We start from the raw sequence: 23,866 nt of genomic DNA, 5'->3' as shown, positions 1-23,866 counted from the left end.
TGTACAAAAGTAGGGGCTCTCCTTTTGACCCCTTTACTTGTGCACAGGCAGTTAGAGCCGCACGCCACGGCCGCACGTAGCAGGGCAAATGAGGGAAGCCGGAGAGAAGCCGAAGCACAAGACGGCCAAGGCAACGCCAAGACCAAGAACACAAAGGACAGAAGGGCGAAACAGACTCCCCCGGCAAGACAGACTCCCCCGGCCAAGAATTCCAACAAGTTGACGCCGAAGTGGGAAGGCCCTTATCAGGTAATACGAGTCACCAGGCCTGGCGCGGTCCGCCTGGAGACCGAAGATGCTGTCCCAGTAAGCAACTCCTGGAACATCGAGCACCTTCGCAAGTTTTACCCATAAGGCGCGGCTTGCCTGGCTTCCCGGCAAGCCACCTTTTGTACAAGCCTTGCCGGCAAGGCATGTAACCCTCTGTACAAAGCCAGGCGCAGACCTTGAGCATAAATAAATAAAGCGCTGGCGCCCTAAGTTATAGCATGCATGCTAGGTTGAGTCTCTCCCTCGGTTAGGGTTGATAGTGCTTAGCGGTGACTAACCCCTAGCCTAGAGGTCGAGTGTGCGTCCTTCTGTCCTCTTTGGTTCACAGGGCACGTGGACACTTCTCCTGAGCCGCTTGGGAGAAAGAGGATGGACCGGCCCTCCGGCCCCGGCAAGCCAGGATTGCCGGGGGCTGAAGACACGAGGATCCAACCACGGCAAGCCAAGGTTGCCGGGGGCTGCGGATTCAGATAAGTCTTTCATCCCCTGTTATGCACTTTCGTATGGAACTGGGACATGTGAAACCTCGTTTATGTTCTTAAAACAACCGTGCTCCCCCTTTCCTGTACCCGAGAGCTACCTCTTGGGTCGGAATTTGGTAGTAGTTGTGGTGGCGAGGAGATGAACGAGGGGCCTAACTCTACTTCGCTCCTGCCTCTGCCAAGAGCGCGAGAATGGTCGATTGGAGTGGGGAAACGGCAAGGCCTGTTGCCAGGCAACAATGTTTATCTTAAAAATAACAAGGATTCGTCCTTGGCATGGGCCTTGCTCACGCACAAAGAACCCGGCAAACACCCTTTTTCACTAAAAACATCCCATACAGGTACAGTTTGTACGGAATGAAAAACATGAGCAAGGGGATTACATGCTTTAAATCTAACAAGTGCCCGCAGGCTTACAAACTAAAAAGAGATAAGGTGCCCGTGATCCCTTTCTTGTCCCTCTCCTCAGAAGGTGAAACAAGACAGCAGGAGGGCGAAAGGAGCGCCTAGGCGAGGTGTGAGAAGCAGAAGGCACCAAGAGAACACCCCGGTGCCGGCGGAGGGGCTAGAAGATGAGGCAACGGCCCGACAATACGCGACGAAGGCGTCGGTGCCCGCGTACTCCGAGTTGACGGCCGCCGCCCGCCTTCTTCGCCTTCTCCGGCCCTCCTACGCCAGCCGCCCAAGGAGGCGATGGGGAACGCGCCGATGGAGAGCTTGACGAGGAAGGCCCTCGGCAGGGCGCGAGGCCGAGGGAGGGACGACGCGATCAGTCGAAGTCGGGGTTGGCATCCTGCTGCCCAACTCCCTCGTCGTCGCTGTCGCTGTCCTCCTCGTCACTCCCGCTCGAGGAGGAATCTTCATCGTCGGAAGAGCTCTCCACGCAGCACTTCAGGCGAGTTCCAAGATCTCCGAAGACCTTGACGGAGAGCAGGCCGCCCTCCATTAACTTGAAGTAGAGGACGAGCCCCACCGTCAGGCTATGGATGCGAGCAAATGTCTTCCATCCACGACAGAGATACATGACATGAGGAGCGGGAAAGTCGACGTCGACCCGCGTGCCGCCGGTCCCGCAGCCCCTCATGTGCAATCTGAGGGTCTGGGGCGGATCGAGCTCCATCTCCTCTGCAAAGGGGGTGGGGAGACGGAGACGACGACGTGGTGGCCGGCGCAGCCTGATGAAGAACTCGCGGGGCTGGTCCCCGACATGACCCTCCGCCGTGGGAGGCACCGCTGGCGGAGGCACGACCATCGCGCCGCCTCGTCCCCCTCTCCCCCGACCGCCGCGGCGACCTCGGCCACGCCCCCTTCCCCTTTCTCTCGTGGCTGGCTCCGCCGCCGTGGGCTCGTGGGAAGGAGGGATGCGCTGACGAGTAGCAACCCTCGCCGCCAACGTCGAAGGCCCAGCGCCTCCTCTCGCCATGGCGGGTGGAAGAAAGGAGCGGAGGTGGAGGAGGATGAGTACTGAAGGAATGTGGGACGACGCCCCCCTTCCCCCTCCCTATAAAGGGGCGTGGTCAAGGCTCGGCCGCCCCACTCAGCCAATCCAGCCATCGGAGGCGCAGGGAATCAGGACCGACCCGCTGCCCCAATCAGCGATGGCCCGGTTTCCCGCCTCCACCGCCCGCCACTTGCATGAACGGCACATGGCGGGCGAGCAGGGTTGAAATGACGGCTGAGGCGACCGTTCCCCGCGCCATGATTGGGTGGGGGGCGTGGGCGCCTTAAAGGCTGCGACCCGAGTCCATCCAGTAAATGAGTCGCGCCTCCACGCCTCCCTCTTTTTATGGGGAAGGCGCGAGCCGCCTCTTTACCACGATGTGACGTATGCATGCGGAAACAGCATCGCGAATGACCCCCACGTCACTCACGCCCCTCCACGTCGCGCGTTCAACGCGGGTCGTGGGGATGCACAGCGGACGGAACAGTTACTGCGGTGGAAATCCGCCCCGCCTGCCCGCGCACCGTTTTGGGCCTGGCCCAACAACGCATCGCGCTTATGTGTGGCCCAGGCCCCGGGGCTCTTGTCGGTGTACAAAAGTAGGGGCTCTCCTTTTGACCCCTTTACTTGTGCACGGGCAGTCAAAGCCGCGCGCCACGGCCGCACCTAGCAGGGCAAAGGAGGGACGCCGGAGAGAAGCCGAAGCACAAGACGGCCAAGGCAATGCCAAGACCAAGAACACAAAGGACAGAAGGACGAAACAGACCCCCCCAGCAAGACCCTTGCCGGGGCAGCCTCGGTAGCCCCGGCAAGAGCCTTGCCGGGGCGGCACGACCGACGCCAACGGAGTGAGCCACCCTTGAGCCCACGGATTCCAACCCAACCAACTACATTGGAACTAGGGCTCGGGAGGCACCTCCGTGGTGGCATGCAGATCTTTGTCAAGACCATAGAGATGTGAGATCAGATGAGAACGAGAAGACGGCGACCCTCGGCGCGATCCTTGCCGAGGAGATCCATAAGACCCCCGACAAGCGCCTTGCCGGGGACGACTGCAATGCCACGGCAAGACCCTTGCCGGCCCCCGGCAAGGCCCTTCCGAGGGCGTCAGCGGGGCCACAGCCAGGCCCGCGTCAACCAAGACTCCACCGCCGTCCCCAAGTAGCTGTTAGCTCAACCAACTGGGCAGGCACCTGCGTGGCGACGGGCGGCCTCTACGCCAACTCAGCAAGCACCTGCGTGGTGGCATGCATATCTTTGTGAAGACCCTACCACCGCGCCACCTCAGCTACCTGCCTGCCTACATGGCGCCGCATGCATCGCTGGCCTGGGCGCGTGTCGAAGCAAGGCGAGGCGGCAACGGACGGGACGGGTCTCGTTCCCGTCCCCGATAAAGCTAAGGGACACCTAAGCTACGCATTAAATGCGTCTTGTCCTGTAACACGGGTGATAAGCTTGCAGCACTGTATACCTTTCCACCTCTTGTGTGCACTGTGGCAGCCCCTATCGACTATAAAAGGTGGCCCATGGCGTACTGGAGAGGGATTCGGCTCTTTTGGGCAAGTTACACCCCGTAGCTTGCTCAAGAACACTCAATACACCCACCAAAGCAGGACTAGGGTATTACGCATCCTCGCGGCCCGAACCTGGGTAAATAATCCTTGTGTTGACTGTTAATCCTGCTCTTCTCACAACCCCGCGCCCCGGCAACCGTAGTAGGGATTCTTGTGATCCCATAGTGTCGTTCCCACCGACAAAAACCTTGAGCCATAAGCCAAAGTGTGGTGGGATGTGGAGAAGAGCCTCGCACACGATGATGAATGCCGATATGTGGAGGAAGGAATTTGGGGCTAGATCATGGAAATCTAACCCGTAGTAGAACATCAGGCCCCGGACAAAGGGGTGGAGGGGAAACCCCAGCCCTCAGAGGAAGTGGGGAATGAACACTACCCTCTCACCAGGCTCCGGAGTAGGGATGACCTGATCTTTGTCAGGGAGCCTGTGCGCAATCTCCGTAGACAGATAGCATGTGCTCCGGAGATCCTTGATGTCCTTCTCCGTGACGGAGGAGGCCTCCCACTTGCCCTTGGAACCGAATCTGGCTAGGGCTGGAGAGGGTGGTGGCGGTGGGAAAGATCGAAGTTTTGGGCGCTGGAGCTTGGGGGTTGGATGACCGGAGCTAGAAGAAGGCGTGAGATAAAAAGAAGGGATTTTTTACCCTCTTTATAGGCGGTGAAATACCAAACGCCCCCCTTTCAAGCCTTAAAACTCGCCTGTTCCCCAAAAGATCATTTGAAAGGCACGGTTGGATTAACCAAAACCGTATTGATGGAAATCCCGTAATGGGCGGGCATGATCTCTATTTTGACAAGACGTGCCAATGGAGGCTCAGCCTCGAAACGCGAAACGGAAGGCGTGAAAACGGTTCGAAATATTAAAGAGTCAAGCATGACGCTTCGCCAAAAAAGTTGTCAATGAAAGACACGGTTCCCGTTTTGATGACTTGCCATCGTGGCTAAGGGTTGTATTGATTATGCAGAGCCGGACACAGCTCCTTTGTGCAGGAAGTTGACTTAAAATATTCAGGAGGAGGAACCCGCCTTGCAATGCCGAAGATAATCTGCGTGCCGAACATATCGTCATCGAAGACTGGTTCAGGGGCTACTGAGGGAGTCCTGGATTAGGGGGTCCTCGGGTGTCCGGACTATTCAACATGGGTCGGACTGATGGACCGTGAAGATAAAGCAGAAGACTATCCCCCGTGTCCGGGTAGGACTCCTATATGCGTGGATGGCAAGTTTGGTGTCCGGATATGTTATTTCCTTCCTATGTAAACCGACTATGTACAACCCTAGGCCCCTCCGGTGTGTATATAAACCGGAGGGTTTAGTCCGTGGAGATGATCAGAATATTCATAGGCTAGACAGTTAGGGTTTAGCCATTACGATCTCGAGGTCGATCAACTATTGTAACCCCTATACACTTCGAATACAATCAAGCAGGACGTAGGGTTTTACCTCCTTTAAGAGGGCCCGAACCTGGGTAAACACTGTGTCCCTATTGTCCATTGTTACCATCGATCCCTAGACACACATCTTGTGACCCCCTACCCGAGATCTGTCGGTTTTGACACCGACAGCGTCCGAGCGGGGAGCTGCGGCGGGTGGGAGGAAGGGGGGGGGGGGGTGAACTGAAGGGCGGTTGGGCGTTGGCGCGCGGCCGCGGTTCTTACATGTCCTGCCTCCGGAGATGTAAATTTGCACCGCGAGGTGTTGTATTTTATATGTCCGGAAGGCGGAGATGTATTTTTTTTTTTGCATATGGACCATCTGTTGGAGAGCTATTTTTTTGCCACAGAAAATCTAAAAGTTGGTTATTTTTACATATGGACCGTCTATTGAAGGTGCTCTAACCACGTTGCTATGGGTAACACCATCGATGGTTGATTCTTGAACATAAACAAGTTAAAAAATACAATTTACTAATATTTGTGTATCTGGTACATTCTCGGTGGGGTATCCACATGGTGTGTGGCCGTGTGGGTGAACACTGAAATATAAGTCATAATCTATGAAATATCAACACTTATAAGTGATAATCTATGAAATATCAACACTTACATTGGCATGATTTTATTTAACATATGGTACTTGTCTTTCTCGATAGATCAAAGTGCACCACTTTAGTTTGTGTTGTGCCCACCCCGCAAAAAAAAAGAGATTGTTATGTGCCCATGCTTTGATAAGTTGCTAGCACCGCCGCTGCATACATCCTCTCTTTGCTTGGAAAATGCAAAACTTGTCCCAAAGTACCCCTTTTTATTGTAATCCCTATAGCACACATGCAGATTAAGGTCATGGAATCATTTCCGCTGGGTGATTTTTCCACGTCGACCGGCACATCGATCATGTAGCACAACATATATTAAGAGAAGAATAATCGCCGGCAACATGATCTTATCAAAATATGGAAGAAGGATTAACAAATGACAAATCACGCCCGGAATCTGCTTCCCTGTCGATGCAAAAGCAGTGGCTGCGCTCGAGCCGGTTGTTAATGGTCGTCAGTGATGGCGCACCTCGTCCCATATGGCTGGCACGTAGGCGTACGCTGCCCTCCTCTACATATACACGGACCGTGGAACGCAGCAGGCAGGCAACAACGCACGAGCAGAACCGCGACGCGATCGAGTGATCGAGTGCACGGTCGGTCGGCGATCATGGCGAGCAGGACGGTGGATGTCACCCTGGTCTCCGCGAGGGACCTCAGGGACGTCAACCTCGTCTCCAAGATGGAGGTATACGCGGTCGTCTACCTCGCCGGCGACCCCATCTCCCGGGAGCGGGTCCTCGCCGACCGCACCGGCGGCCGCAACCCCACCTGGAACGCCACTGTCCGCGTCACGGTCCCAGCCTCCGGCTCCGGTAGCGGCGCCCTGCGCGTACTCCTCCGCACAGAGCGCCCCCTCGGCGACCGCGACGTGGGGGAGGTGATCCTCCCGCTCACCGAGATCCTAGCCGGCGCCGGCGACGAGCCAACAGGCGCCACGCAAGGCGCCTACAAGGTGCGCAAGGTCGGCTCTAGCAAGGTTCACGGCGTGCTCAACCTCTCCTACAAGCTCGGAGGAGTCATCCACCCACCCGCCGGTCAGTACCAGCAGGCGGGCGCGACAGGGTACCTGGCGGCTGCCGCTGCGCCGTACGCGTCTGCTCCGCCGCCGCAGCAGCTCAGCTACCCGTACCCGTGCCCACCCCCGACAATGGTTCGTCCGCTGCGCGTCAGCAGCCGGTAAAAGCGCGGCGATACCAGAAAGAAATAAAGCGCGCGCGCGGCGCGGCAAACCACTCTTGCAGTGGCATGGCATGGCAACCTTTGCTCTGTTCTGCCCCGCTCATACAGAGAAATGGTGGCTTGGTGAGTGGGTTAGCCACTACCCACTTGTGGAGCGATGCTGTGTACCAATAAATCTGAATGAAATGTATGTTGTGCCTGCACGTAGAAGTATCCGCAGCAACTATTTGTATGCTGCGTACTAACTAATAAATATTAACAGACTATGTTGTACTTCCTCCGTTTCATACTGTAGTGCATATAGATATTTTGAAAAATCAAATCTCATAAAGTTTGACCAAGTTTATGAAGAAAAACATTAACATCTAAAATGCCAAATGTATATCATTAGTTTCATATTCTATATATTTGGTATCGTAGATATAAATAGTTTTCTCTATAAACTTGGTCAAAATTTACAAGATTTCACCCGCATTTTTTTTACAAGGTTTGACTTTTCAAAAAATTCATACGCACTACATCATAAAATGAGGGGGGGGGGGGGGGGGTATCAATAATTAAAATGTGTGTTGGTTTATATTAGTGAGAGTTGTGTATGCAAGCACAACGCCTCATTCTACATTTAATTTTTCCAATTGCATTGACTATCTTTCATTTCTCATTTCTCAAGGGATAAATCAGATCAACATCTCAACCTCTGCTTATCAATTTTCACAATGACTTCTTGATACCCAAGGTAACTTGAAGATGTACATAAATTAGTGAAATTCAATCTAATAAAAGATATTTGGATGAAACCCGCCTAGCCCAGCCCCCGGCCACAGAATGCAAGGAGGCAGGGCTCAGGACACCCAGACTATGGCACGACCAACATGAGGCACCACCTGAGAGCGGCCACGACTTCGGACCTGGCCGGATCAACGTACTTCCACTTAGAGCGCCTAGATATCAGGGAGTGGGTTGCATGAATCACACGGGCCAAAGGCGGAAGCCATGGGGGAAGCATCGGTGAGGACGTACACAACACCCTGGATGTCCACACCTTAAGAGATAGCCCAAACCGACAAGACGACCCATATCTCGAGATCCAACATCAGGGACGCCGAGCAAACAAGACAACGCCTTGAAGAAGGGGAACGAAGTCGTGGTGCCTCATTGTCTGATCCAGTGAATCGAACCTGGTGTTCCGCGCGGCACTAGAAGGGGCCCAGAAGACGAGTGTATTTTTTACGCTCATCACGTCGTTGTTTAAACTAGTTTATTTCATAAAATCTAAGATATTTCTCCGGTATTGCCACTAATGACTAATGAATGCAAGATTGCGGAATTCTCTCTTTATTTTGTTTTCACAGGAGAAAGACTATATATGGTAAAAACAAATCATATAGATGAAAAAAAGCAAAAAGAAGATAGAACAAATTAAATGGGAGGCGCACCAGCACCAACATAACCCATAACGCAAGACAACATCTACCGTCAACAGCACCGTGACGTCCACCCTAACAACTTTATAAACGGACCGTACATGGCTTGCCAAGGGCGGACGCCAGAATCTGCATCGCCGTAACAAAAGTCATTCTCCAACCCTAACCGCCGCCATTTCCCATCTCATCTTCATAGCCACCACCATCTCCATAACCGCAGCAAACCACCTGCAAGTTACTCATACTTGTAATCATGTATCGCATCCGACAACCACTGTAAGACATATTATTAACAAAGCATTCATCTTTATGTCTTCTCCAATGATTGCTTCTTGCGATCTGATTGCCATGCATGAGTAATTCGGAAGGCAATGAGTTGAGGCGTAGCCTTGCAACCTGACATAATTGTATAAGGGATCGATGGAATGACTTTGAATTAACATTATGTATGCGTATAAATTGCATCATAGTTATATTTTGTCTCTTTCTTATTCTTTGACCCTATATGTACCCATGATCATGGAGTTTGATCAAGGAGGGGGTTAGGAGCTCGGAGGACGCGGAATGCTATATATTCTAAACACCAGTGACAGAAAGTTTTAGTGCCGTAACGGAAAGCCAATCCTTGAAGATACATGAGGGGTAGTCATTAAACACCCAATGATTTTGTCCGATTTATCTTAATAACCGAGGTAACCCCACACGATGGTAAGAGCCTGCGGTTGGACAATTAACTCTTGATGCAGGTCGCTGAACCGCTCAAGACGTAATTTGGACACATTCCCACTTTGTTTGTTACAAGCACATCTTAACGGATGTCTTCCAGGGCACAAATTAAGATCATGATGATCCTGGTTACAAATATATGATTGTAAGAAACAAGCCCTCATACCCATGCCTATTTTAATTATAAGTATTGTTGGAAAACGTAGTAGAAAACAAAAAAATCGCGCCTACGATCACCCAAGATCAATATGAAGATGCATAACAGGTTGGAATCACGATCGTTACCGTCACCGAGTTGCAGCGGAAGAAGAACGTGTCGGTGTAGATGTTGGGGAACGTAGTAATTTCAAAAAAATTCCTACGCACACACAGGATCATGGTGATGCATAGCAATGAGAGGGGAGAGTGTGTCCACGTACCCTCGTAGACCGAAAGCGGAAGCGTTAGCACAACGCGGTTGATGTAGTCGTACGTCTTCACGATCCGACCGATCAATTACCGAACGTACGTCACCTCCGAGTTCAGCACACGTTCAGCTCGATGACGTCCCTCGAACTCCGATCCAGCCGAGCTTTGAGGGAGAGTTCCGTCAGCACGGCGGCGTGGTGACGACGATGATGTTCTATCGACGCAGGGCTTCGCCTAAGCACCGCTACGATATTATCGAGGTGGACTATGGTGGAGGGGGGCACCGCACACGGCTAAGAGATCCAAGGGATCAATTGTTGTGTCTCTAGGGTGCCCCCCTGCCCCCGTATATAAAGGAGCAAGGGGGAGAGGCGGCCGGCCAGGAGGGGCGCGCCAGGAGGAGTCCTACTCCCACCGGGAGTAGGACTCCCTCCCTTTTCCTTGTTGGATTAGGAGTGGAGAGGGAAGGAGAGAGAGGGGGAAAGGAAAGGGGGGGGGCGCGGCTGCCCCTTGGCCGCCTCTCCTCTTCCACCAATTGGGCCCATGAGGCCCACTAACCTCCGGGGGGGGGGGGTCCGGTAACCCCCCGGTACTCCGGTATATATCCGATAACCCCCGGAACCATTCCGGTGTCCAAATATAGTCGTCCAATATATAATTCTTCATGTCTCGACCATTTCGAGACTCCTCGTTATGTCCGTGATCATATCCGGGACTCGGAACAACCTTCGGTACATCAAAACATATAAACTCATAATATAACTCTCATCAAAACTTTAAACGTGCGGACCCTACGGGTTCGAGAACTATGTAGACATGACCGAGACATGTCTCCGGTCAATAACCAATAGCGGAACCTGGATGATCATATTGGCTCCCACATATTCTACGAAGATCTTTATCGGTCAGACCGCATAACAACATACGTTGTTCCCTTTGTCATCGGTATGTTACTTGCCCGAGATTCGATCGTCGGTATCTCAATACCTAGTTCAATCTCGTTACCGGCAAGTTTCTTTACTCGTTCCGTAATACATCATCCCGCAACTAACTCATTAGTCACATTGCTTTCAAGGCTTATTGTGATGTGCATTACCGAGAGGGCCCAGAGATGCCTCTCCGACAATCGGAGCGACAAATCCTAATCTCGATCTATGCCAACTCAACAAGTACCATCGGAGACACCTGTAGAGCACCTTTATAATCACCCAGTTACATTGTGACGTTTGGTAGCACACAAAGTGTTCCTCCGGTAATCGGGAGTTGCATAATCTCATAGTCATAGGAACATGTATAAGTCATGAAGAAAGCAATAGCAGTAAACTAAACGATCAAGTGCTAAGCTAACGGAAAGGGTCAAGTCAATCACATCATTCTCCTAATGATGTGATCCCGTTAATGAAATGACAACTCATGTCTATGGTTAGGAAACTTAACCATCTTTGATTAACGAGCTAGTCAAGTAGAGGCATACTAGTGACACTATGTTTGTCTATGTATTCACACATGTATTATGTTTCCGGTTAATACAATTCTAGCATGAATAATAAACATTTATCATGATATAAGGAAATCAATAATAACTTTATTATTGCCTCTAGGGCATATTTCCTTCAGTCTCCCACTTGCACTAGAGTCAATAATCTAGTTCACATCACCATGTGTTCACATCACCATGTGATTTAATACCAATAGTTCACATCACCATGTGATTAACACTCATAGTTCACATCGTCATGTGACCAACACCCAAAGGGTTTACTAGAGTCAATAATCTAGTTCACATCGCTATGTGATTAACACCCAAAGAGTACTAAGGTGTGATCATGTTTTGCTTGTGAGAGAAGTTTAGTCAACGGGTCTGCCACATTCAGATCCGTATGTATTTTGCAAATTTCTATGTCAACAATGCTCTGCACGGAGCTACTCTAGCTAATTGCTCCCACTTTCAATATGTATCCAGATTGAGACTTAGAGTCATCTGGATCAGTGTCAAAATTTGCATCGACGTAACCCTTTACGACGAACCTTTTTTGTCACCTCCATAATCGAGAAACATATCCTTATTCCACTAAGGATAATTTTGACTGTTGTTCAGTGATCTACTCCTAGATCACTATTGTACTCCCTTGCTTATCTCAGTGTAGGGTGTACAATTGATCTGGTACACAGCATGGCATACTTTATAGAACCTATGGCTGAGGCATAGGGAATGACTTTCATTCTCTTTCTATCTTCTGCCGTGGTCGGGCTTTGAGTCTTACTCAATTTCACACCTTGTAACACAGGCAAGAACTCTTTCTTTGACTGTTCCATTTTGAACTACTTCAAAATCTTGTCAAGGAATGTACTCATTGAAAAAAAAAACTTATCAAGCGTCTTGATCTATCTCTATAGATCTTGATGCTCAATATTCAAGCAGCTTCACCGAGGTCTTTCTTTGAAAACTCCTTTCAAACACTCCTTTATGCTTTGCAGAATAATTCTACATTATTTCCGATCAACAATATGTCATTCACATATACTTATCAGAAATGCTGTAGTGCTCCCAGTCACTTTCTTGTAAATACAGGCTTCACCGCAAGTCTGTATAAAACTATATGCTTTGATCAACTTATCAAAGCGTATATTCCAACTCCGAGATGCTTGCACCAGTCCATAGATGGATCGCTGGAGCTTGCATATTTTATTAGCACTTTTAGGATTGACAAAACCTTCTGGTTGCATCATATACAACTCTTCTTTAATAAATCCATTAAGGAATGCAGTTTTGTTTATCCATTTGCCAGATTTCATAAAATGCGGCAATTGCTAACATGATTCGGACAGACTTAAGCATAGATACAAGTGAGAAACTCTCATCGTAGTCAACACCTTGAACTTGTTGAAAACCTTTTGCGACAATTCTAGCTTTGTAGATAGTAACACTACTATTAGCATTCGTCTTCCTTTTGAAGGTCCATTTAATCTCAATGGCTCGCCGATCATTGGGCAAGTCAATCAAAGTCCACACTTTGTTCTCATACATGGATCCCATCTCAGATTTCATGGCCTCAAGCCATTTTGCAGAATCTGGGCTCATCATCGCTTCCTCATAGTTCGTAGGTTCGTCTTGTTCAAGTAACATGACCTCCAGAATAGGATAACCATACCACTCTGGTGCGGATCTTACTCTGGTTGACCTACGAGGTTCGGTAATAACTTGATCTGAAGTTTCATGATCATCATCATTAGCTTCCTCACTAATTGGTGTAGGTGTCATAGGAACTGGTTTCTGTGATGAACTACTTTCCAATAAGGGAGCAGGTACAGTTACCTCATCAAGTTCTACTTTCCACCCACTCACTTCTTTCGAGAGAAACTCCTTCTCTAGAAAGGATCCATTCTCAGCAACGAATATCTTGCCTTCGGATCTGTGATAGAAGGTGTACCCAACATTTTCTTTTGGGTATCCTATGAAGACGCACTTCTCCGATTTGGTTTTGAGCTTATCAGGTTGAAACTTTTTCACATAAGCATTGCAACCTCAAACTTTAAGAAACGACAGCTTAGGTTTCTTGCCAAACCATAGTTCATATGGTGTCGTCTCAACGGATTTAGATGGTGCCCTATTTAACGTGAATGTAGCTGTCTCTAATGCATAACCCCAAAACGATAGTGGTAGATCGGTAAGAGACATCATAGATCGCACCATATCTAATAAAGTACAGTTATGACGTTCGGATACACCATTACACTATGGTGTTCCAGGTGGCGTGAGTAGTGAAACTATTTCACATTGTTTTAACTGAAGGCCAAACTCATAACTCAAAAAATTTACCTCTGCGATCATATCGTAGAAACTTTTATTTTCTTGTTACGATGATTCTCCACTTCACTCTGAAATTCTTTGAACTTTTCAAATGTTTCAGACTTGTGTTTCATCAACTAGATATACCCATATCTGCTCAAATCATCTGTGAAGGTCAGAAAATAACGATACTTGCCGTGAGCCTCAACACTCATCGGACCGCATACATCAGTATGTATTATTTCCAATAAGTCAGTTGCTCACTCCATGTTTCCGGAGAACGGAGTCTTAGTCATCTTGCCAATGAGGCATGGTTCGCAAGCATCAAGTGATTCATAATCAAGTGGTTCCAAAAGTCCATCAGCATGGAGTTTCTTCATGCGCTTTACACCAATATGACCTTAACGGCAGTGCCACAAATAAGTTGCACTATCATTATTAACTTTGCATCTTTTGGCTTCAATATTATGAAAATGTGTATCACCACGATCGAGATCCAACGAACCATTTTCATTGGGTGTATAACCATAGAAGGTTTTTATTCATGTAAACAGAACAACAATTATTCTCTAACTTAAATGAATAACTGTATTGCAATAAACATGATCAAATCATATTCATGCTTAACGCAAACACCAAATAACATTTATTTAGGTTCAACACTAATCCCGAAAGTATACGGAGTGTGCGATGATGATCATATCAATCTTGGAACTACTTCCAACACACATCGTCACTTCACCCTTAACTAGTCTCTGTTCATTCTGCAACTCCTGATTCGGGTTACTAATCTTAGCAACTGAACTAGTATCAAATACTGAGGGGTTGCTATAAACACTAGTAAAGTGCACATCAATAACATGTATATCAAATATACTTTTGTTTACTTTGCCATCCTTTCTTATCCGCCAATTACTTGGGGTAGTTCCGCTTCCAGTGACCAGTTCCTTTGCAGTAGAAGCACTTAGTCTCAGGCTTAGGTCCAGACTTGGGCTTCTTCACTTGAGCAGCAACTTGCTTGCCGTTCTTCTTGAAGTTCCCCTTCTTCCCTTTGCCCTTTTCTTGAAACTAGTGGTCTTGTCAACCATCAACACTTGATGCTTTTCTTGATTTCTACCTTCGTCGATTTTAGCATCACGAAGAGCTTGGGAATCGTTTCCGTTATCCCTTGCATACTATAGTTCATCACGAAGTTCTAGTAACTTGGTGATAGTGACTAAAGAATTCTGTCAATCACTATCTTATCTGGAAGATTAACTCCTGATTCAAATGATTGTAGTACGCAGACAATCTGAGCACATGCTCACTGGTTGAGCTATTGTCCTCCATCTTGTAGGCAAAGTACTGTCAGAGGTCTCATACCTCTTGACATGGGCATGAGTATGAAATACCAATTTCAACTCTTGGAACATCTAATATGCTCCATGGCGTTCAAAACGTTTTTGAAGTCCCGGTTCTAAGCCGTAAAGCATGGTGCACTAAACTATCAAGTAGTCATCATACCAAGCTTTGTCAAACGTTCATAACGTCCGCATCTGCTCCTGCAATAGGTCTGTCACCTAGCAGTGCATCAAGGACATAATTCTTCTGTGCAGCAATGAGGATAAACCTCAGATCACGGATCCAATCCGCATCATTGCTACTAACATCTTTCAACTTAGTTTTCTCTAGGATCATATAAAAAATAAACGGGGAGCAACATCGCGAGCTATTGATACAACATAGATATGCTAATACTACCAGGACTAAGTTCATGATAAATTAAAGTTTAGTTAATCAAATTATTAAAGAACTCCCACTTAGATAGACATCCCTCTAATCCTCTAAGTGATCACGTGATCCATATCAACTAAACCATGTCCGATCATCACGTGAGATGGAGTAGTTTCAATGGTGAACATCACTATGTTGATCATATCTACTATATGATTCACGCTCGACCTTTCGGTCTCAGTGTTCCGAGGCCATATCTGTTATATGCTAGTCTCGTCAAGTTTAACCTGAGTATTCCGCGTGTGCAACTGTTTTACACCCGTTGTATTTGAACGTAGAGCCTATCACACCCGATCATCACGTGGTGTCTCAGCACGAAGAACTTCCGCAACGGTGCATACTCAGGGAGAACACTTGTACCTTGATAATTTAGTGAGAGATCATCTTATAATGCCACCGTCAATCAAAGCAAGATAAGATGCATAAAAGATAAACATCACATGCAATCAATATAAGTGATATGATATGGCCATCATCATCTTGTGCTTGTGATCTCCATCTCCGAAGCACCGTCATGATCACCATCGTCACCGGCGCGACACCTTGATCTCCATCGTAGCATCATTGTCGTCTCGCCAACTTATGCTTCTACGACTATCGCTACCGCTTAGTGATAAAGTAAAGCATTACAGGGCGATTGCATTGCATACAATAAAGCGACAACCGTATGGCTCCTGCCAGTTGCCGATAACTCTGTTACAAAACATGATCATCTCATACAATAAAATATAGCATCATGTTTTGACCATATCACATCACAACATGCCCTGCAAAAACAAGTTAGATGTCCTCTACTTTGTTGTTGCAAATTTTACGTGGCTGCTACGGGCTTAGCAAGAACCATTCTTACCTACGCATCAAAACCACAACGATTGTTTGTCAAGTTGGTGCTGTTTTAACCTTCGCAAGGACCGAGCGTAGCCACACTCGGTTCAACTAAAGTTGGAGAAACTGACACCCGCCAGCCACCTGTGTGCAAAGCACGTCGGTAGAACCAGTCTCGCGTAAGCGTACGCGTAATGTCGGTCCGGGCCGCTTCATCCAACAATACCGCCGAACCAAAGTATGACATGCTGGTAAGCAGTATGACTTATATCTCCCACAACTCACTTGTGTTCTACTCGTGCATATGACAACTATGCATAAAACCTGGCTCTGATGCCACTATTGGGGAACGTAGTAATTTCAAAATATTTCCTACGCACACACAGGATCATGGTGATGCATAGCAACGAGAGGGGAGAGTGTGTCCACGTACCCTCGTAGACCGAAAGCGGAAGCATTAGCACAACGCGGTTGATGTAGTCGTACGTCTTCACAATCCGACCAATCAAGTACCGAACGTACGACACCTCCGAGTTCAGCACATGTTCAGCTCGATGACGTCCCTCGAACTCCGATCCAGCCGAGCTTTGAGGGAGAGTTCCGTCAGCACGACGGTGTGGTGACGATGATGATGTTCTACCGATGCAGGGCTTCGTCTAAGCACCGCTACGATATTATCGAGGTGTACTATGGTGGAGGGGGGCACCGCACACGGCTAAGAGATCCAAGGGATCAATTTTTGTGTCTCTAGGGTGCCCCCTGCGCCCGTATATAAAGGAGCAAGGGGGGAGAGGCGGCCGACCAGGAGGGGCGCGCCAGGAGGAGTCCTACTCCCACTGGGAGTAGGACTCCCTCCCTTTTCCTTGTTGGATTAGGAGTGGACAGGGAAGGAGAGAGAGAGGGGGAAAGGAAAGTGGGGGGGCGCCGCCCCCCTCCTTGTCCAATTCGGACTTGGGGGGAGGGGTGCGTGGCTGCCCCTTGGCCGCCTCTCCTCTTCCACCAATTGGGCCCATGAGGCCCACTAACCTCCCGGGGGGGTTCCGGTAACCCCCAAGTACTCCGGTATATATTCGATAACCCCCGGAACCATTCCGGTGTCCGAATATAGTCGTCCAATATATCAATCTTCATGTCTCGACCATTTCGAGACTCCTCGTTTTGTCCGTGATCACATTCGGGACTCCGAACAACCTTCGGTACATCAAAAGATATAAACTCATAATATAACTGTCATCGAAACTTTAAGCATGCGTACCCTATGGGTTCGAGAACTATGTAGACATGACCGAGACACATCTCCGGTCAATAACCAATAGCGGAACCTGGATGCTTATATTGGCTCCCACATATTCTACGAAGATCTTTATTGGCCAGACCGCATAACAACATACGTTGTTCCCTTTGTCATCGGTATGTTACTTACCCGAGATTCGATCGTTGGTATCTCAATACCTAGTTCAATCTAGTTACCGGCAAGTTTCTTTAGTCGTTCCGTAATACATCATCCCGCAACTAACTCATTAGTTGCAATGCTTGCAAGGCTTATAGTGATGTGCATTACCGAGTGGGCCCAGAGATACCTCTCCGACAATCGGAGTGACAAATCCTAATCTCGAAATACGCCAACCCAACAAGTACCTTCGGAGACACCTGTAGAGCACCTTTATAATCACCCAGTTATGTTGTGACGTTTGGTGGCACACAAAGTGTTCCTCCGGTAAACGGGAGTTGCATAATCTCATAGTCATAGGAACATGTATAAGTCATGAAGAAAGCAATAGCAACATACTAAACGATTGAGTGCTAAGCTAACGGAATGGGTCAAGTCAATCACATCATACTCCTAATGAGGTGATCCCGTTAATCAAATGACAACTCATGTCTATGGTTAGGAAACTTAACCATCTTTGATTAACAAGCTAGTCAAGTAGAGGCATACTAGTGACACTATGTTTGTCTATGTATTCACACATGTATTATGTTTCCGGTTAATACAATTCTAGCATGAATAATAAACATTTATCATGATAGAAGGAAATAAATAATAACTTTATTATTGCCTCTAGGGCATATTTCCTTCAGTAGATCGTACTTGGGGTCCCTCAAACCGTCGATGAACAATCCCTCGTACCGCCCATGAATAGTCCCTCGAATTGAAGACCGAAAGCACGGCCTCTCTACTTGGTTACAAGCATGCAGCCTTCACAATCTGACAGTGCTTCGCCGTCTAGAGCTAATCATCGCCGGAGAATTAGAGGGAGGAGATAAGAAACACACAGGACTTCTAATAATCAGGTCGAGAGGATTAGCCTAGCTTTAATTAGTCAATTAGGACCAACTAGAATTAGAACTAGAAGAACTAAAGAAGGCTCCAAAACTTGTGTATTCAAAGTGCCAAAGTCCTCAGGTATATATAGGTTGGAGGGAGAAGGAGAGGGGGTGCCACAAGGGAGGAAAACCCCTCCCTTTGGCTAGCCAAGGAGGGGGAACCCCCGTCCAATTCGGTCTCCCCTCCCTTTCCTAAGTGGAAAGGAGGGCGCTACCTCCACTTGGGCCCAAGTAGCGTTCAACCACTTGGTCTTTTAAGACCCGTTGATATTAAATTAAATATAAAAGCCTTATAATGAATATTAGACCCTTTTGTATATAATTTAACATCCCTGGAAACATTTTCCACCTATATATAATTATCGGTAATACCCTGTATTACCTGATATTCATCGAAACCCTTTGGGTGACCCCGAAATGCTTCCGGATCCTCTCAGAACTATTTCGAATATTAATGAAACAATTCCAAAAATATATTCTCATCACTCCCGTCCTACTAACACTCAATAAGTAGTGATTGCCTTAAGTTTGTGTCCCCGTACGTCAGGGGAATTACTCGCGGTTAAATTCGGCTCATGACGTTAAGTCATCTCTGGACTTAAGCAGCCCTGTTAAGTCCTCTCTGGGCTTAAGCAGCCCTGATAAGTCATCTCTAGACTTAAGCAGACCTGATAAGTCCTCTCTGGGCTCAAGCAGCCCTGATAAGTCTTCTTTGGACTTAAGCAACCCTGTTAAGTCTTCTATGGACTTAACCCATCATCTTAACCAGTCATCTTAACCAGCCATCTTAACCCGCCATCTTAACCAGCCATCTTAACCCGCCATGATGAGTCCCGGAGATGAGCCCTGAAGGTAGGCTTTTACCTCCACCGCGAGGAGCCAAACCTTGGTAAAATCTCGCGTGTCTCGATTCCGACCAACCCCGTTCAAGCTACTACCTAATTGCGATGGCCTCACGACTAAGTCCTCACACTAGGACATTTGCCGTGACAAAACCACAACAGTTGGCACCCATCGTGGGGCCTACGCATGGTGGTGTTGAGTTCTCGGAGGGATCTCTCCGAGGGATCGAGAAGTTCGCAATTTTTCGGATGAAGAAGAGCCGGTTTGGAAGGGTCTGCATCAGCTTCAAATTCATCAGTCCAGATTACAATCTGTGAGGTTTAAAAGTTCAAGAGAAATTAGGGTTGCGTTCGATTCCGCCCCCGCTACTTCACAAGTCACCAAGGCTGACAGTTTTTATCGTCATCAATGCCGATCTAGCGAGTCTCTACTACGGACGCACGAGTCAGACAGCCGCGGATGGCGCTAGAAGGAGGGCACAACAAGTGTGATCATATGGGCACATTCAGATTTCTTTATTTTCGTCTACGATCGGAAGCCGGCCAGGAAGTACCCTCACGTATGGCAAGAGTCTGCTTTAAATCAACTCCGGGTTCTGATCAAATTCGTAGATGTGCTCTGAGCCGTCGGCCGCCTCGACGCCCTCCTCTGCTCGGCCGTCTTCAATCTATCGTGAAGGCCTTGTCAAGCCGCCGCCGTGGCCTCGACTCGCCTCTACGTTCACCGCACCGCATCGGCTGCCATGGCCTCTCCGCACCTCGCCGACCTCCGCCGTGAGTCGCCCCTCGCCGCTATGGGCTCACCGGCGCGACCAAGCCACCGTTCCTTCGTCACTTGGCTGCCCTGCATCCGCCGGCCTCTGCTGCTCGCCATTGCTTCAGTCGTCACCTTGGGCCGGCCCTCTCGCCTCGAGTTGCCTCCGCCAGCTCCGTTGATTTACCATGCCAGGCCGGCGTCTCCTCTGCCACTGTCATCGCGCCCGAGGCCGCGCCACAAGCCGCCTCGGTCGAGCTCCGGCTCCGCCGTGGCTGAGCTGCCATGGCTGCTACGCCGCCTTTGGACGGCCCTTTCGCCTCTGCGGCCACCTTCAAGCCACACTCCGAGCCGGCCATGCGGCAGCCATGAACCTGCCTCACGATCGCTGTTGAACCCCCCTGCAATCCCATCGGGCAGACGCCGCTGCCTATCCCCCCACGACGCCTCCCCTACGGCCTCCGAGCCACGACCCCCATGGTTCTGGCCTCCTGCTGCCTCAAGTCGCCGCCTCCGTTTGCCTCGGAGCCGCGGGCATGCCTCACCTCAGCTGGCCTGGAGCCGCCACCCTTCCTTACACTTCTGCGGCCTTAATGAACCGCCACGTCGAGGCAACCCACCTCCGCCTCCTTTCACTCCTGCGGCCTCGCCGAGCCACCTCCATCGGGCTTTACGGTCACAGACCCGCCTCGTCTCTATCGCCGCCTTTATAGCCGTGCAGAGCCACCCCGACTATGTTTTTAGCAGCCGGCCACCATTGTTACCTCTGAGCCGCCTCCGTCGCCGCGTTGAGCCGGCGCTGCTCCCACAAGCCGCCGCCGTGTTGAGCCGCCTCACCCGCAGCTCCGCCGAGCCGCTGCCACCGTCTCTGCGGCCATGACCCGCTGCCACCGTCTCTGCGGCCATGACCCGCTGCCACCAAGCTGCCCTCACTGAGCGACCTCGTCTTCGAGTCACCGACGCCTCACCATCCTGTCGCTGCGCCATGGCCTCCCCTTGCCGGCCTACTACTTCTTGAGCTTGCGTGGTTTTTTTTCTTGAAGAGGAAAGGGTGATGCAGCAGAGTAGAGATAAGTATTTTCCTCAGTTAGAGAACCAAGGTATCAATCCAGTAGGAGGTACAAGCAAGTCTCCAATCTATGCACCTACACAAACAATCAAACACTTGCACCCAACGCGATAAAGGGGTTGTCAATCCCTTCACGGTCAATTGCAATGGTGAGATCTGATAGAGATAGATATGAAAGATAACTAAAACGAAAAACAAAATAAAAGTAAATAAATTGCAGCAAGATATTTTTGGGTTTTTTGGTTTATAGATCTGAAAATAGAATAAGGAAAATAGACCCAGGGGCTATAGGTTTCGCTAGAGGCTTATTTCCTGAAGGCAAATAACACGGTGGGTGAACAAATTATTGTTGAGCAATTGATAGAAAAGCGCAAAGTTATGACGATATCCAAGGCAATGATTATGCATATAGGCATCACGTCTGTGTCAAATAGACCGAAACGATTCTGCATCTACTACTATTACTCCACACATCGACCGCTATCCAGCATGCATCTAGAGTATTAAGTTCATAAAGAACGGAGTAATGCCTTAAGTAAGATGACATGATGTAGAGGGATAAAATCAAGCAATATGATGAAAACCCCATGTTTTTATCCTTGATGGCATCAATACAAATAGGTGCCTCGCTACCCCTAGTTTGTCACTGGGTGAGGACACCGCAAGATTGAACCCAAAACTAATCACCTCTCCCATTGCAAGAAATACCAATCTAGTTGGCCAAACCAAACCAATACTTCGAAGAGAATGCAAAGATATCAAATCATGCATATAAGAATTCAGAGAAGATTCAAACAATATTCATAGATAAGCTGATTATAAATCCACAATTCATCGGATCTCGACAAACACACCGCAAAAGAAGATTACATCGAATAGAACTCCGTGAACATCGAGGAGAACATTGTATTTTTTTGATGGGAAGGAGAACATTGTATTGAATATCAAAGAGAGAGAAGAAGCCATCTAGCTACTAGCTATGGACCTGTAGGTCTATGGTAAACTACTCACGCTTCATCGAAAGGGCAATAGGGTTGATGTAGATGCCCTCCGTGATCGAATCCCCCTCCAGCAGATCATCGAAAAAGGCCCCAAGATGGGATCTCACGGGAACAGAGGCTTGCGGCGGTGGAAAAGTATTTTTGTGGACGCTTCTGGTGGTTTGGGAATATTTGGGAATTTATAGGCCGAAGAATAGGGTTAGAGGAGCTCCGAGGGACCCACAAGGCAGGGGGAGCCCCCCTGGGGCGCACCCTGCACCCTTGCCCTCGCCTCGGGACTCATTTCCCTTGGTCTCCAAGTCCTACGTGTGTCTTCTGGTCCAAGAAAAACCATCGTAAAGTTTTATTCCGTTTGGACTCCGTTTGATATTCCTCTTCCGCGAAACTCAAAAACAAGGAAAAAACAGAAACTGGCACTGGGCTCTGGGCTAATAGGTTAGTCCCAAAAGTAATATAAAATAACATATAAATGCATATAAAACATCTCAAACAGATAATATAATAGCATGGAACAATCAAAAATTATAAATACGTTGGAGACGTATCACGGCCCTCCGTCGTTGCGGCCTCACTTGAGGCTATGGTCCTGCCTTGAGCGGCCCTGCCTGCTTCCATCACCGCTGCAACGTGGCTCGCCTCAAGCCAATCGACTGCTGCTGCGGCACGGCCTCGCCCTCGCTCCCACCTCCGCCTTCGCGTCGCCTTTTGCTATTGCTCCGCTGCGTTGAGCCGCTTGCCGACAAGCCCTGTGAGCCGCCCCGGGCGTCGTTTTGCTGCCATGAGCTGCCCCGAATCCGCCTCGGCCTCGAGGCGCCGCCTCCGAGGCCGGCTCCATTTCCACCTCGCTGGTGTTTGCCTTTGCGGCCGTCTTGGCGCCACCTCGCACTGCTCCCTGCCGGGGCTCAGCCAGCCTCTCCTCCGCCGCTGTGTGGCCTCCTCCGCGCCAAGCCACCCCGCCGAATCACCGCTTCTGCAGGAGGCAAGGTCGCCCGTCTTCGCCGTTGCGGTCATGACCCCACGGTTGAGTTGCTCCGCCGGATTCGCCTCTGTCCAACCTGCCCGTGCCAGACCTCGCCGCCATGAGCCGTCGTCGCCGCGAACGCCTCTGCCCCCGCGCGACCTCGCCCCCAAAGTTCATCCGGCTCTCTGTTACAGTTCACCTCACGGGTCTGCTGCCCGGCTCCTGCACCACTTGTACCGGCTCCGCTTCGCCGCACCGATCCTGCTTTGCTGCGCTAAGCCACCTCATGCAAGACCCCCAGGCCTCCATGCCAGGCCGCACCGTGCCAGCGGCTTGATACGTCTCCAACATATCTATAATTTTTGATTGTTCCATGCTATTATATTATCTGTTTTGGATGTTTTATATGCATTATTATGCTATTTTATATTATTTTGGGACTAACTTATTAACCTAGAGCCCAGTGCTAGTTTATGTTTTTTTTTCTTATTTTTGAGTTTTACAGAAAAGGAATATCAAACGGAGTCCAAATGGAATAAAAACTTCGCGATGATTTTCTTGGACCAGAAGACATCCAAGGAACTTGGAGAAGAAGTCAAAAGAGTCCCGAGGGCTCCACAAGCCCTCAGGGCGTTGTCACGACCGGTTTTTCAATAAAATAATTATTGAGAGACCAATCCCTTTTACGGACCAGCGAGGAAGAATTCCTTCTCACTGGTAGACAATATCTTGGTCATAGAAGAAAAATACCAGGAGTACTAAATATAATACAAGGTTGAGCAGAGACTGCCCAACAATTTATTACATGCACGCCGCTAAAACAAGACGGCGGATAGGGTGGCAAACTACTAACTCACGATAATAACGGTGGTGGAAATATCATCGCGAAGCGAGTGATATGATTCCAGAAGACTACAACTCATCGAGCGTCGGAGTGAGGCTCGAGAAGACTTATTGCGGGTGGCGGAAGCGTATACAATA

At 49.1% G+C, this 23,866-nt stretch overlaps 1 protein-coding gene across 1 annotated transcript; it reads left to right on the top strand.

Moving 5' to 3' along the window:
- Positions 1 to 6,358: 6,358 nt before the first annotated feature.
- Positions 6,359 to 7,269, top strand: LOC123169424 (protein SRC2). Its single transcript, XM_044587302.1, has one exon. It carries the CDS (start codon positions 6,413 to 6,415, stop codon positions 6,983 to 6,985), a length of 573 nt encoding a protein of 190 aa, XP_044443237.1. The 5' UTR covers positions 6,359 to 6,412; the 3' UTR covers positions 6,986 to 7,269.
- The last annotated feature ends 16,597 nt before the right edge of the window (positions 7,270 to 23,866 follow it).

This window comes from Triticum aestivum, chromosome 1D (assembly GCF_018294505.1).
Source record: "Triticum aestivum cultivar Chinese Spring chromosome 1D, IWGSC CS RefSeq v2.1, whole genome shotgun sequence".
NCBI classification, from domain to species: Eukaryota; Viridiplantae; Streptophyta; class Magnoliopsida; order Poales; family Poaceae; genus Triticum; species Triticum aestivum.
Note: the sequence above shows the minus strand (reverse complement) of the source record. Positions and strands in the feature narration are given on the sequence as shown.

Excerpts from the sequence above, each read along its gene's own strand:
- LOC123169424 (XM_044587302.1), top strand. The coding sequence starts at position 6,413 with ATGGCGAGCAGGACGGTGGATGTCACCCTGGTCTCCGCGAGGGACCTC.